This window comes from Calidris pugnax, unplaced genomic scaffold, assembly GCF_001431845.1.
Source record: "Calidris pugnax isolate Ruff unplaced genomic scaffold, ASM143184v1 scaffold331, whole genome shotgun sequence".
Taxonomy (NCBI): Eukaryota; Metazoa; Chordata; class Aves; order Charadriiformes; family Scolopacidae; genus Calidris; species Calidris pugnax.
Window position 1 is genome coordinate 687948 of NW_015091360.1, and position 15974 is coordinate 703921.

Consider the following 15974-nt stretch of genomic DNA (forward strand, 5'->3'; position numbering starts at 1 on the left):
ACATCAACCCGTCTTTTGAACACCTCCAGGGATGGGGCCTCAACCACCTCCCTGGGCAGCCCATTCCAATGGCTGAGAACCCTTTCCGTGAAAAAATTTTTCCTAATATCCAGCCTGAACCTCCCCTGGCGCAACTTGAGGCCATTTCCTCTCGTCCTGTCGCCTGTGACTTGAGAGAAGAGACCGACCCCCACCTCTCTACACCCTCCTTTCAGGGAGTTGTAGAGAGCAATAAGGTCTCCCCTCAGCCTCCTCTTCTCCAGGCTGAATAACCCCAGTTCCCTCAGCCTCTCCTCATAAGACTTGTGCTCCAGACCCCTCACCATCTTTGTCGCCCTTCTCTGGACCCGCTCCAGCACCTCAATGTCTTTTTTATGGTAGGGGGCCCAAAACTGGACACAGTACTTGAGGTGAGGCCTCGAGTTTGTCAACTGTTTGTCAACAGCCGTTTGTCAACTACAACCCCCAGGTCTCTTTCTTCCAGGCAGCTCTCCAGCCACAGATGGCACAAGGCTCTTTTTTCTCTTTCCATACTCAACCTCCTCTCTTATTTTTTTCTTCCTCCATGTCCATGGGATGACCAGGAACTCTTTTCCCAACGTTTTTACATCCAACAGGGGCATCCCTTGTTCCAGGAGGCGGTGTCGCCGGAAGGTGCCGGAGCAGGGAACGGGCTCCCGTTCTCCGGTTTAGCGGCGGCGGTGGAAAAATCTGGCGGCTGTGGTTAAGTCACAGGGTAATGCCAGCAATTCCCACGGGGCTGGAAAAAAGGCTTCCGAGAGGTTTTTGCAAGGTTGGGCCTCCGGAGCTATTTTCCTAACCCCTAGCATTCAAAAAATCATTAATCTAGCAGAGAAATAATAAACTCTCTGTGCTTTGGAGTTTTCCGTAGGGGCCCCAGTCAACCTAAAAAAGATAGAAGGGAAAAAAAAAAAAGGAAAAGTAAACTTTACATTTTTGCACCAGGACTTAACACCAGAAGCTGGAACTGTTAAGAAAAACAAAAAATAGTGACTCATGATAAATGCTGGGGTGTTGTCAGCACTAGAAATTCGTCCATCACTTGCTGGTTTTTTCTAACCTTCCTGCAAGGAATTTTTGTTCTCCATCAGCCCCACGTGCCGTAGATCTGCGTTTCAGGACATTCCCCACGTGGCTCCGTCAGGACGACCCTGCTGACAAGGGCTCACACTTACTTTTCCTGTATGTGCTGATGGAGGCTTCACGAGGGGCTTTGTAGTTCAGGCAAAAAAGGATAATTTACTGCGCAGCTTAACGTTATCAGTGCTAAGGGACATGGTGTAGGGGAGGACTTTGTAGAGTAGGGTGGATGGTTGGACTCGATGATCCCAAGGGTCTCTTCCAACCTGAATGATTCTATGATTCTATGATCAGTAGCTGCAGTTTGTAACATTGATGTGCAGCATCTGCTGGTCCTACTCAGAGGCTGCCTGAGGCCAGGTTTCCTGTACAGTGCTGCTTAAATACATGTATAGGGACCTTAGGCCTGAATGCATAGCCTCTTTGAAGCTCTCGGCCACTTAATTTCATAGAATCATAGAGTGGTTTGGGTTGGAAGGGACCTTGAAGACCATCTAGTTCCAACCCCCTGCCCTGGGCAGGGACACCTCCCACCACACCAGGTTGCTCCAAGCCCCATCCAGCCTGGCCGTGAACCCCTCCAGGGATGGGGCAGCCACAGCTTCTCTGGGCAACCTCTTCCTCCACCCTCACAGCAAAGAATTTCTTCCTGAGATCTCATCTCAATCTCCCCTCTTTCAGTTTAAAACTGTTCCCCCTCATCCTATGGCTCCCCTCCCTGATCCAGAGTCCCTCCCCATCTCTCCTGGAGCCCCTTGAGGGACTGGAAGGGGCTCTAAGGTCTCCCCGGAGCCTTCTCTTCTCCAGGCTGAACACCCCAATGGTTGGTCTGTCCGACAGATCCTTGGTCTGTCCTGATATTGCAGCTTCTGGGTTGATTACCATTCTAGTAACTAAAAACTTTCTCCTTTTTCTTTCATATAAAAGTTTGCCTGTGTGCAAAAAGAGAAGGGTTGTTTTTCTCGGTGTCTTACGGGTGGTTTGTATGAAGGCTGTGGCTGTGAGAGTGGCTGTGCCATATTTGTAGCTCCTTAGTTTCTCACATATGGATATAATCCCATGTTCCTCAATGTTCCTGATGGTGTCCGTGGCTGGGGCAGGGAGGGGACAAAAGCAGGAGACTGGTATCTGTAGCCACTATGATATTCTGCAGCGTGAAACCAGGGATCACCTTCTGCTACCGGGAACAGATGGGAAACAAAAAGAGCATCGGCGACTTCATTCAAAGCTCAACCCTATTTTTAGAATCTTTCAGAATTCTTTCATAATTTTGAGAATAGTTTTCAGTATTGTATCATCGTGTGGTGCCAACTCTGCTGTATTGTAGTATGGGAAGGATTGTTCTTTTTTTTTTTTCCTCTTAGATCTAATCTCTGCTTTTTGCCAAAAGAAGGCGAAAGAAAATAAAATAAAAGAGAAAAAAAAAAGGAAAACCCCACTGCAGTCCTCAGTCCAAACCAGAAATAATTTCACTAGTTTTGTGTCCTGGTGAGTTTAAGTGGCAGAGCAAGCGTTAATAGTTACTTCTAGCATATTTATTCCTATCAGATTATGCTAATCAAAGTCATATAAATTATTCCACTAGTTGCAACAGTCCGTCTTCACAACAATTTTGTTTTCATCGTTATGCTCAACAGTGTTATATTGTGTATGAACACACCCTAAGAGGCAGCTGAGATTTTCGTGACTCTTTTTTTTCGTGAAAGCAAGAAACTATAGAAGTCTCAGACGTGACAGCCCAAGTGACCAAAGCCTGATTGGCAGCAGGTGGTCGCTGGCAGGAGAAGACCCAGGGGTTCCAGGGGCAGTTCCTTTGCTCTGTGTCCAAGTTACATATATCCACACTCACCTTGTATCCTCTGCCCAGGAAAGAGTTCAGAGGAACTCTGGCTGCAGTACTGCAGATCTACAGATAGGTGGGAAATACTCTGCATTTGGATCCGTTTTAATTTGTGTGGCTGATGCTTTAATTTTCAGTAAGGGTGATTTTTCCAAAGGCCTTTTGCTCCTTCTGCGCGGGGTACTTTCAGTAATTCCTACAAGAAATCTTCTCCTGGTTTGTTGATGTAGAAGGCATAAATTCTTGTTATCGTAATTTCAGTGTGCTTTCATGTTTATTAAAATAATTTCTTGTGTAACATTAAAAATAAAAGGTCTTGAATGATTTTTAATATTTTAGATTGCAGTATAGCCCTAGCTTTTACAGAATTGCTTGAAAAATTGTAAAAGAATGTTATCAGTGTAGAACCAACAACGAAAAAATTACTTATTTCATTAACTTAGAATGGAGAATATGTATTTTGTATTGTGTTTTTTATTACTTTTACTGCTTCTCCCTTAAACGCCGATATCGTTCGTGGAATAGAAAAATTAATACACTCTGTTACTTGATAGGAGCTATAAACCCTCCTGATTTGAAAGTTCCAGTATGAATGAATATCCCTTAAGTTTGGAGTTGGCTATGATGAGTGATACAGTATATAACATACTGTAAAACGTGGCATCAGGCTCCAGAAACCTTCAATCGTTGTGATTTCCAAATGCAGCGCTTGAAACTGCGTGTAGTTTTAATAAGACGTTGGTAAATGGGGCAGCACGAAAACGATGTGATTGATAGTAAAAATGTGGGTGGAGGCATGGGAACGGAAAACTGAGAGGGCTCTTTCTCGGTACTGAAACAGTAGATTGCAGCCTTGTGTTTTTATCCTTCTAAATATAGCCATGGGGAAAAAGTTGTGCAGCTGTGAGCTTCGCCTGCTCTTCCACATCAGCCTCTTGGTGCACCTTGATCCTGGGGTTCTTGCTCATTCAAGAGTTGGAGCCTTTCCTCTTCCTGAGGAGCCTTTGCCCAGCGTTAGATTTTCTACCTTAGGAAGATATCTGGTGGAGAGACAGCACCAATTTTTTAGTTTGTGTCATAAAGCTGCAGACCTGAGAAGCAAATACACTAGTGATGCTTCTGTTGAATCATTCTGGGAGGCTGTTTGATCTCATTTTCAGATCTGTTGTGCTGTAGCTGTTTTACAGCCCGTCTCAACACTCGGCGGGCTCTCACCCTGTCTCACTGCTTTGTCATTTAATCATTTAACATCCACGTTTGTTTTATTGCAGAAAAAGCAGCAGCAGCTAACGAAGATGAAGTGCAAAAAGCGGATGTATCGTCTACGGGTCAGAGTGTCATCGACAAGGATGCGCTTGGACCAATGATGCTTGAGGTAAAGAGCACAAAATCCCCTTCTTGAAGCCAGTTCTGCTTCTCTTTAGAATGAAGAGCAGCATCATAGAATCATAGAGTGGTTTGGGTTGCCTTTAGAATGAAGAGCAGCGTCATAGAATCATGGAATGGTTTGGGTTGGAAGGGACCTCAAAGATCAGCAGGTCCCACCCCTGCCCTGGGCAGGGACACCTCCCACCAGACCAGGTTGCTCCAAGCCCCATCCAGCCTGGCCTTGACCCCCTCCAGGGATGGGGCAGCCACAGCTTCCCTGGGCAACCTCTTCCAGTGTCTCACCACCCTCATAGTAAAAAATTTCTTCCTGAGATCTAATCTGAATCTTTCTTCTTCCAATTTAAAACCGTTTCCCCTTGTCCTATCATTACACCTCCTGGCAAAGAGTCCCTCCCCAGCTCTTCTGTAGGCACCCTTCAGAAGAAGTCATGAAATGAAAAAGTGCAGCTGGAGGGTGCTGTGAAATTTCACTGAATTTCACTGAATTTTTAGAGTTGGAAGGGACCATAGAGATCATCTAGTCCAACTCCCCTGCTGAAGCAGGATTGCCTGGAGCTTGTCAGAGCATGTCACTCAGGACCCCATCCAGGCGGGGCTTGAAAATCTCCAAAGAAGAAGAATGGTCCAGAAAGACAAACCATCCTGGCCACTTAGGATTATGTCATTGAAGATCCAGAAAGACAAACCGTCCTGGCCACTTAGGATTATGTCATTGAAGAGCGTATTTAAGGCAGTGTATTTCTGTTGGATTCAGTGATGTAACACATTTTTAACACGGGGTGGGGTGAAAGAGAGAATTCTGCTGCTTTGTAACCCAGATGACTTGAGGGGCTTCGTTTGGTAGGAAGCCTCGGGTGTCTGCATGTGTGTGTTTTATTTCTGCTAAACCATGGCAGATTTGGAAGACCTGTTGTACCTATACATTAATTTACATCCAGAGTAGTATTCACATGAATAATACTTCATCTAAAATCCCCTGTCATTGCTCTACTGTTTTAATGGCTTATCATTTCAGCACTTAAAGCATGACTCTTCCCTCTAGAATCTGAGAGTATCTGGGAGGGCTTCTCAAGACGTGTATTTCAGGTTGTCCAGTTAAGGTTTCTGTCTGATTTTAACTGTTATTTTGATACCCACGAAGGCTGCATGCTTAAAAACCTGACTTCTAAGTGCATTGAATAGTATTGTTGGGTAGGTATGCTGTCTGGGACCCCCGTGTCACATCCTGCTGTCCTTTGGCACTACTCTTTATCTGCTTGAGCTCACTCGCAAGCTCTTTATTCCTGTTCTGACTGTGGACTTTATCTGTAAGGAAGAAGAAATGTTCCTTTAGATAAAACAAAAGACAAACTCTGAGTCAAGCTGAAGGAACCAACTTTGGCAGAAGCATGTTTATTCTGTCATTTCTGAACATCACAGGAGCGAGATGCAGGTTTTAACAGTTTTAAGTATTTGAATTAGTTGTCATGATTTATTAGATGAAAACACAGCTTTCTGTACTACGTACAAAATAAAGGCTCCAAAATCACACTCCTAAACATAAGGAAGATTAGACAGATCGGAGTGAAAACATTCGTCTTTGAAAAGTGGGGGTAACAAATTAATTGATTTAATTTAATAATTATTATACATGCTCACGTTTTGGTTTTGCTGCCAAACAAGGTTCAACATCCATCTCTTACATTGCTATGCTAAAATTTATCTTTAACTTCCTATTAATTTAATTGTAAGGACTTGTTTTAATCACAGGGAAAGTGAGGATAAGATTATATTTTTCTGACTTATCTTGCACGATTGGCTATTGCAGCAAACACGACATGGAGAATCACCCCTCTGTTCCATTATTCCATTTAATTTAGTTTTCCTTCACAGTAAAACCATTGCATATTAACAATGACTGATTGTGGAACTAAATTAATAAACCGCGGTCCTTTTGCACCAAGAAACTTAAAAGGACTGAAAGTTGTTCTACGTTTACTGTGAAAAGACTACAGATATTTTCTTTGTGTCTTTATCTCCTTAAGGAAATGCAATTAAGTTATTTCATCTTTACAGAGGCCCCTAATACAACCTCTTCAAAAACCTACCCTTTTCCATTGCCAAATAATAATAAAACCGGCGATGCTGATGAACAGTTTATGAGTTGATTTGGTTTAGAAATGTAATTGTCTGGTTTTATTAAAGAATAAAACTGAAGAATCCTCAAAATAGTGAGTGTTTCCAGCTGAAGAGAGAGAGTCAAATTCATCATGCAGCTGCCTCTGAGGAATATTTTAACATATTTCTTGGTTAAAGCAGAAAGTAGATAGGAAGAGAGGGTGAAAAAATAGTCAAGAGAGAGCTGACAACAGCTCAAAGAACAAAAAATGCATTTTCCATTCCAATATATCAATCTAAAGTAATATCTGTTCTCTTCTCTTCCAGCACGTTACCCTTTATTTGTTCCCCCATTGTACCAGTAGCTCTGAAGAAAAGTTGTTTCTTGTGGTCACATACATCTGGGGACAGAATTAAGAAATTATTGCAAAAGTGGGAGCTTCTAAAATAGAATAGAAAGAAATGGGAGACTGGCATGTAGGGCCGGTGTCACTCTAGGCTCAGGTGACCACTTCTGTGGTCAACCCAAGAAGCAGCATGAGAAGTTGCTGTAGAAGGGAAATAGTGGGGAAAACTGAAGATTATTGTGGGGTTCCAGTAACTGGCATCATCTCTTGCTTCCCATCCCCTTCTTTGAAAGCTTTCTCTTTAGGACTCCAATAAATATCATTGATGGCTTGGGTTTTGCAATCCCTTTGAGTTGACGTGAGCATGGACGGCTGCCAAGGGGAATGGTTCAGCCAAACCCACATCCTTCTGCCAGCCCCAAACGCCACGTGGTTCCATGGTGGGCTGCTTCGGGGGACTGATGTGGCTGGCATCACTTGGGTTTTTTTTCCCTTGCCTTAGTTTTCAGCCAACTCAGTTCTCTGATCCATCTCTCCGTATCCACATCTCCGTGTCACGCTACAAGGAACTGTCGTGATGTAGAAAGGACTAAACCAAAGAGGTCCCGCTTGACGTTGGCTTCAAGCAGGGGTGAAATGCCGTCTAAGACACTAATCCGGAGCAGAAATACTGATAGAAAATTGTATTAGGGTCTCAATTAATTAAATCTTGTAAAATATTGTTAGTTAAACTAAATACTAGAAAGCAGTAAAATGTCGTGAATGCTCCGAGAGCGCATGGAAAGGAGGGAGCTCTCCCAGGAAAGTGAATTAACAACATGAACCAAGAATGATCAGGAACAAATAGAAGGCAATGATAAAAAACAAAGGCAGAGATTAGCATTTGTGACAATTAACAGGAGAGAAAAAGACCTAGTTTATCTTAACTTTTCCTGACTGCCTCTAAATTATATACTTGTACATTTATTTGTGGGGTTCATTATTTTGTAATTTTAAAATAGAGCAAACAGAGCATTTGGCAACCATTGACTCAGCCACTCTGCTTGTGCGTTGTGCTTTCACCATCCCTCCCCTTCAGCAGAATCATTAACTAACTTCGTTTGGAATGGACCTCTGGAGCTCGTGTGGTTCCACCTCCCACTGCGAGCAGGTCCAACTAGAGCAAGTGGCTCAGGTCCCAAGTCCAGCCAAGGTTTGAGTAGTTCTGAGGAAGGAGATTTCACAGCCTCTTTGGGCAGCCTTTGCCCATGTCTGACTACCTTCATGGTGAATTGTCTTTCTCTTGTCTGTCCTGTCTTGCAACCTTTGTTGCATCTTGTCTTTGCCTTGTAACCTCTGGATAGAGCCTGGCTCTGTCTTTTCTTTGGAATGATAGAATCACAGAATGGTTTGGGTTGGAAGGGACCTTCAAGATCATCCAGTTCCACCCCCCTGCCCTGGGCAGGGACACCTCCCACCAGACCAGGTTGCCCCAAGCCCCATCCAGCCTGGCCTTGAACCCCTCCAGGGATGGGGCAGCCACAGCTTCTCTGAGGAACTTGGGCCTGTGTCTCACTACCTTCAGAGTAAAGAATGTCTTCCTGAGATCTCATCTCAGTCTCCCCTCTTTCAGTTTAAAACTGTTCCTTCTTTTCCTGTGGCTCCCCTCCCTCATCCAGAGTCCCTCCCCATCTCTCCTGGAGCCCCTTGAGGGACTGAAAGGGGCTCTAAGGTCTCCCTGGATCCTTCTCTTCTCCAGGCTCAACAATCCCAAGTCTCAGCCTGTCTTCCAGCCCTCTGAGCATCTCTGTGGCCCTTCTCTTTAGCCTTCTGCTCGGTGGCTGAAGAGAGAAGGACGATCCCTCCATACCCTTCCCTTCTGCAGTCTCTGGCTTTGCTCAGCCGCGCGCAGTATTTTTAATACGTGTCTGTAGCCTGAGGACTTGCCAGCTAATACCAGCGAGTTTGGTCATATCAAAAATGCAGACACCTGTACACACTTGCTGTGGCAGCTCCACCCTCTCAGACTGTTCTGAGCTCAGGTCTAGTACGGATCCACTCGCTTTTAATTAACCCATAATGAATCACGCCTTGTTTTTCTGACTTGATTCCCTCCCTGGAGATGCGATAACTAACAGCTGTTCTAGTGATTTCATACCCCTCCTTGGAGAGGTGAATATATCAGGCAAAGCTGCAGAAGTCCGTATGGGTTCATTGTTAATTGAAGGCTTAGACCAAAAGCTTTGGTGCTTTAAGTTTAGATGTATCCCCCTTTATCTGCTCATATGAAATAAAGTTAGAGGGATGTATTCAGAAGTATTTCTGTCGCCCACAGCCATGCTTGCATGTCAAGGAAAAGAAAGTTTGCATGAGAAGTTCTTGCTGATACTCAAATTTTAGTTTATTCTCATCAGGTGGAAGCCATGTAGTATTTGGCTTCATCTTCAGGTAAGGGGCAGCAAATGTCACGGAAGGAATGCTGTAGCTGGGGCTGTCACCGTCGCAGGAGATAAAGGGGGGAAGCCAATCAGCAGGAATGACTAATTTAGATAGTTTGGTCATATCAAAAATGCAGACACCTGTACACACTTGCTGTGGCAGCTCCACCCTCTCAGACTGTTCTGAGCTCAGGTCTAGTACGGATCCACTCGCTTTTAATTAACCCATAATGAATCACGCCTTGTTTTTCTGACTTGATTCCCTCCCTGGAGATGCGATAAGTAACAGCTGTTCTAGTGATTTCATACCTCTCCTTGAAGAGGTGAATGGATCAGGCAAAGCTGTAGAAGTCTGTAGGGGTTAATTGTTAATTGAAGGCTTAGACCAAAAGCTTTGGTGCTTTAAGTTTAGATGGATCCCCCTTTGTCTTCTCATACGAAATAAAGTTAGAGGGATGCATTCGGAAGTATTTCTGTCGCCCACAGCCATGCTTGCATGTCAAGGAAAAGAAAGTTTGCATGAGAAGTTCTTACTGATACTCAAATTTTACTTTATTCTCATCAGGTAGAAGCCATGTAGTATTTGGTTTAATCTTCAGGTAAGGGGCAGCAGATGTCACGGAAGGAATGCTGTAGCTGGGGCTGTCACCGTCGCAGGAGATAAAGGGGGGAAGCCAATCAGCAGGAATGACTAATTTAGATACTTCCTCGCAGAAACTTTTAAGTCCTTTGGAATACCACGGAGCTGAGCTGAAGAGGTGAAAGTCTGGTTCCTGTTCCCTGGATCACATGTGAACTGAATTAAACTGGTGTCAAATAATACCAAAACTGAAAGCAGCCCTGGGAGCGGGGACTGAAGCTCTGCCCCATCCTCGCCGGTCCTTCTCGGCTCCCTTTGCCCATCTCTGCTTTTGATCCCTTGTGTTCCTGGCTGTGTGGGGCCTCACTTCTGTGCAGATGATGGGGAGAGATGCCTTTTCCTTTCTGCCAGTGTTTTTCTTGCCTGGTGCCAGCACATCCTGGGATGTTCTCCTGGGATCAGCCTCCCTGTGCTGCGTAGAGGAGCGGACAGGCTCTAGGTTTGGCAGAACCAGCTTCTGGTCCAGGTTTCTTACTTCACAGGCAGGTAGATGGGTAGCAACCTCTTGGTCAGACACTGGAATAGGCTGCCCAGGGAGGTGGTTGAGTCCCCATCCCTGAACGTGTTTAAGGGCCGTTTAGATGTGGTGTTGGGGAACATGGTGTAGGGGAGAACTTTGTAGAGTGATGGTTGGACTCCATGATCCCAAGGGTCTTTTCCAACCTGAATGATTCTATGATTCTCTTCCATTATTTATTTTTACTTGTTTGAGGCAGGGGATTTGGTTTATTTTCATCTGTGGGTTTCATTACTTTACAAGACATGTGCCTTTCTGTGCTTTTACAGTGTTTTAAGTACAATGAGATGCTCAATGCAAAGTGTGTCCTTTGCCGTTACAGACAAGAATATAAGACCTGGGATGGATGCAGAAAGATTCAGCCATATCTTCTGAAAGGAATATTTAATTTCTGGGTATCTTGTTGTTAATCTGATTGTTTGATACCATCTTTCTTTCTCTCTCCTTTCCTCTCTGGTTTTTTTTCTTCCCCCTTTAGGCCCTGGATGGGTTCTTCTTCGTAGTGAACCCAGAAGGTAACGTTGTGTTTGTTTCTGAGAATGTGACACAGTACCTGAGGTACAACCAAGAAGAGCTGATGAACACAAGCATATATAGCATCCTGCACGTAGGGGACCACAATGAATTTGTCAAAATCCTGCTGCCAAAATCTTTAGGTACGTATCTTCTCCTCATATCCTGCCATTATTTATTTAACTTTGGTTGCATAAATCAGCGTTTCAATAACTTAACTTAATGTCCTTCCACTACTTACAGTTTCATCATATACACTCTATTTATTTTTAATGTGTATATAGGCTGTATGAATGATTAATATTATTCTCAAAAGCATCCTCCGCTCTTTTCAGATTCTTCTTTGTTAAAATTACTCTTAGTAACTCATGTTAGCTGATATTTTTAATGGATCTCCAGAGTGAATCACTAAAAGACAGCATTAGCTGCGTGAGCTCTCTGGTAGTTCTCGGTCAAGGATGCTTATTCTAAGAATGGCCCCAAAAAGGGGGAATATAAAAGAAAAATCAGACAGCTCCTTATGTTAGAATTTTTATTGTAGTGTTTTTAGTCTCACCAATATTCATTCTTATCTTTCAAAAACGGTTTTTGTTAGTTGCAGCCATTTTGGGATTAATATTAATATCGGTTTTAATGTCATTGGTTTTTTGGAGGAGGTGAAAGAGAAAGTCGATACTGGGCACCTCATTTACTCACAGCCATTTAAAAAGTATTATGCAATTCACTTTAGCATTTTATGACTTCACTTATAAACCCCTGAACAATCAAAAATGTAAATGGCTAAACCCCATAAATTACTGCCTTTATTGCATTTTATGACTGAAGAGGGCAAGCGAAGAGTATTTTAAATATGCCCCTGTTATTTCCTTATGTGGTGTTACATTAATTCACTCTGACTGATGTCAGGTACCTATATTTGTGCATCTCAGGATTTTGTTTCCTTTTTTACTTGTCTTAAGCACTGCCTTAAGCTTTAGATTTATCCATCACTGCACCCAGGTCATTCTCAACCTTTCCTTTTGTAGATGAGACACTGAAACACTGTGTGTCTCAATTTATTCCCAATTTTATTGTTTCTTATTTTTATAAATGCACATTTGTTTCTTTGCTTTCCATTTCTAATCTGGACACAGATTTTTCTACATTGCTGCTGTTTTCTTTGTATTAATTACTTTTAAATTCACTGGACAGATCCCACATACTGTCTTATTTATTCATGGCATGTAAATTAACTTGATCTACCCAGTAGGCTATGCTGCTGTTTTATTAATTTGTATTAATTACTTTTAAATTCACTGGACAGATCCCACATACTGTCTTATTTATTCATGGCATGTAAATTAACTTGATCTACCCAGTAGGCTTTTCACTGTGCTGTAAAACTTTTACATGCACCAATATTTAGACTTTTTTCAAGCTTTTCCACTACGTCTTTAAAAGACACTTAAAAAAAAAAAAAGCATGAACAATCAGCAGTGCTGAACAAATCAGCAGTGGCCTTAAAATATGAGAATTTTATAAATTACGTTGTTCTGTGCTGGTTTGGACTCCCAATATTAAAAATAGATTGTTGTTGTGAAAGGAGCTTGTTTTCCAACCCGTCTGCGAAGCACCTTGATTAATTTCCTGTGGATGAGCAGCAGAAATGACTGCTACCAGATTTATCTCACTCTGTCATCTTTGCTTCGCTCAGTGAACGGAGGATCTTGGTCTGGGGACACTCCTCGGCGTAACAGCCATACCTTTAACTGTCGGATGCTGGTGAAACCTCTGGCTGATTCTGAGGAAGGCCATGATAACCAGGAAGCACATCAGAAATACGAAACTATGCAGTGCTTTGCTGTTTCTCAACCAAATTCCTTCAAGGAGGACGGTGAAGGTAATTAAGGCTTTCCATTTGGGGTCCTATTTTCTCTTTCCACGCTCTTGAGGGTCAGCAGTTTAGGTGCAGTTGATGAAGTGAGGTCAAGTCGGGAAAGTGGCTTCTAAATCCTGAAAAATTGAAAAATTGTAGGTTTTTTTTTCCTTCTTAATTCAGCTTTCATCTTTGCTTAAGAGTGTATACACTTGCACACACCTGTTTGTTACATGAATATGATTGAAATTGGGAGAAACCCTGTTTACTCTGAAGAGATCCCCTAGTTTGATATCACTGCAGTTGTAAGAAGAATGTAGCTGACTGGGAGGAAAGTTTCAATGGGCAATTTTAGTATTTTTTTTTGGAGTTCTTAGAATTTGAAGACAATCGTGGTTTACCATTTCCTTTGCCATTTACTACTTCAGCAGGTAGATTTCCTGAGATTGTATTTTGAGTATTCAGATAAGTTAAAAAAAATGGCTTATTTTGAAGCTGCTTTCTCAGGGACAGCGAGTAATTTGGGGCATGTTTAAGAAACAGGGCTTAGAAAGTACAAAATGGGGAGAGTTGAAGAAACATGCTCCCTGTACATGCTGTGTATTTATGTTTATGTATATGTATGTTTATGACTTACCTCCTGAGTGGTTGAGCTGCTACAGATACATGTGTAAACATGTGCCAGTAATTTTGGGCTCTGATGGAGTCCTTGATAATTTTTCTTCTAAAAAAGAAAACAAACCCACCTCTTCTGTGTTGTTTACTGTTGTAAGAAATAATGAAGGTGAAAAACCACTGAGTTCTGTCTGCCCTTATATTGGTATAAAATTTATTCTTTTGGTCCAAAGCGATTTAAAGAACTTTTTAAAGCTATTTCTGAATTCTTTGTGGAAGCAAAATCTGACTCTTCCTGTACTAATTACTGAAGTTACATTTTTCTTTAAGATTTGCAGTCTTGCTTGATTTGTGTTGCAAGAAGAGCTCCAATGAAGGAAAGACCTCTCCTTCCTTCATCAGAGAGCTTTACTACTCGCCAGGATCTACAAGGTATTGGGAAACAGGAGGTTTTAATTTTTTATTCACCCCCCCCACCTCTCCCTACCCCTCCCCAAAGGGGAAATTGCTATAACAAATGTTTTCTCTGATATCAGGCAAAATAACTTCACTGGACACGAGCACCATGCGAGCAGCTATGAAACCTGGCTGGGAGGATTTGGTGAGAAGGTGCATTCAGAGGTTCCATTCGCAGCACGAGGGAGAAATATCTTTTGCCAAGAGGCACCACCAGGAAGGTTAGGTTTCATATTTTTAGCACTTTCTATATTTAAACTGTTTGTCATTGGTATCTCTGGGTTGTGTTCTCTTTGTTGTGTTTACATGGAGCAATCAAGGGCTACTGACAGTCTCTTTCTCCAGCTGATTTGCCTGACACGTTATGGCTCTCTCTAGAGAGGTTTTGCACCTTTCTCCCAGTTATAACTGCTTATATTGGAGGCTGCTTTAAATCTTCAAATTGTCACAATTAGAATCATAGAATCACAGAATCATAGAATTGCCTGGGTTGGAAGGGACCTTCCAGATCATCAAGTCCAACCATCAACCTAACTCTGATTAAAAAACCAAACATCACCAAACCATGTCTCTAAGCACCATGTCGACCCATCTTTTAAATATCTCCAGGGATGGTGCCTCCACCACTGCCCTGGGCAGCCCATTCCAATGTACAATAACCCTTTCAGTGTAAAAATTGTTCCTAATCTCCAATCTGACCCTCCCCTGGTGCAACTTGAGGCTGTTTCCTCTTGTCCCATGGCCTGTTCCTTGGGAGAAGAGACCGACCCCCCCCCGGCTACACCCTCCTTTCAGGGAGTTGGAGAGAGCGAGAAGGTCTCCCCTCAGCCTCCTTTTCTCCAGGCTGAACACCCCCAGCTCCCTCAGCTGCTCCTCACAAGGTCTTCAGCCCCTTCTCCTTGTGCTCCAGACCCCTCACCAGCTCCGTTGCCCTTCTCTGGACCCACTCCAGCCCCTCAATGTCTTTTTTGTGGTGAGGGGCCCAAATTTCTAAATTAGTTTAGAAAGAAAGAAAGACCCCTGAGTGTTGCCCACCAAAACATTCACTGCCCATTATTCTTCAGAACCTCAACTCACACATGGCCCTTCATTGACCTGTATTCCTTTTCTCTACGAAAATGGACTCTTATTGTCCCATTTCCCGTGAGAAGCACTGGGTGTGAATTACCAGAGCTGAAGCACTGGAAACCAACATCATGGTACTGTATCTGGCTGATAATGGCTATAGAATCATAGAAATATAGAATTGCCCAGGCCGGAAGGGACCTCCAAAGGCCATCTAGTCCGACCCCCCCGCAGTCAGCAGGGACACCCCCAACTAGACCAGGTTGCCCAGGGCCTCGTCGAGCCTCTCCTTGAATATCTCCAGGGATGGGGCCTCAACCACCTCCCTGGGCAACCTGTTCCAGTGCTCCACCACCCTCACAGTGAAGAACCCTCTCCTCATCTCCAGTCTAAAGCTGTTCCCCTCCAGCTTGAAGCCATTTCCCCTTGTCCTGTCACTGCAGGCCTTTGTAAACAGGCTCTCCCCAGCCTTCCTGTAGGCTCCCTTCAGGTACTGGAAGGCCGCTATTAGGTCCTCCCGGAGCCTCCTCTTCTCCAGGCTGAATAACCCCAGCTCCCTCAGCCTGTCCTCGTAGCAGAGGTGCTCCATCCCCCTGATCATCCTTGTGGCCCTCCTCTGGACCCTCTCCATCAGGTCCATGTCCTTCTTATATTGAGGGCTCCAGACCTCCAGATACACCACAAGCACATCTACGCAGTCAGGATTATGGAGATCTAGGGGAGTACCACACTGTGGAAGGTTCCCCAGGAGGTTTCTGTGGTAGCGACTGGGTGGGGATTTTTCTCTTTATAAAACCCCGATACCGCTAACTCTAGTAACACAGAGGCAAAGTACTAAGAACAAATAACTCTTTATTGTCCGCTGGAAAGTCCTTTCAAAACCAGTGGGGAATAACTCAAACGCAGGAGCATCATTCTTTGGGTTCGTGTCTGTAGAACAGGGTTTACAGCTGGCCTGTACCAAATAGTTGCCATGGTCATTAAACATCTGCCATGCTGTCTTGGAAACTAAATTGTAGTTGGAATCTCAAGTTATTCCATCAAGTACACCCCAAAAAAATTAAAAAAAGAAAAGCTTTAGTCATGTGGCATTAATTAAATATTTTTGAATATGTTCTGCTT

At 43.5% G+C, this 15974-nt stretch overlaps 1 protein-coding gene across 1 annotated transcript in view; it reads left to right on the forward strand.

The window, feature by feature from the left end:
- NCOA2 (nuclear receptor coactivator 2) overlaps positions 1 to 15974 on the forward strand; it is a 244333-nt gene that overhangs the window by 173328 nt on the left and 55031 nt on the right. Inside the window, exons 5-9 of the mRNA XM_014961149.1 lie at positions 4213 to 4316; positions 10827 to 11004; positions 12555 to 12740; positions 13662 to 13763; positions 13868 to 14008. Of these exons, the coding sequence (XP_014816635.1) occupies positions 4213 to 4316; positions 10827 to 11004; positions 12555 to 12740; positions 13662 to 13763; positions 13868 to 14008 (711 nt within the window). The remainder of the gene's footprint in view (positions 1 to 4212; positions 4317 to 10826; positions 11005 to 12554; positions 12741 to 13661; positions 13764 to 13867; positions 14009 to 15974) is intronic.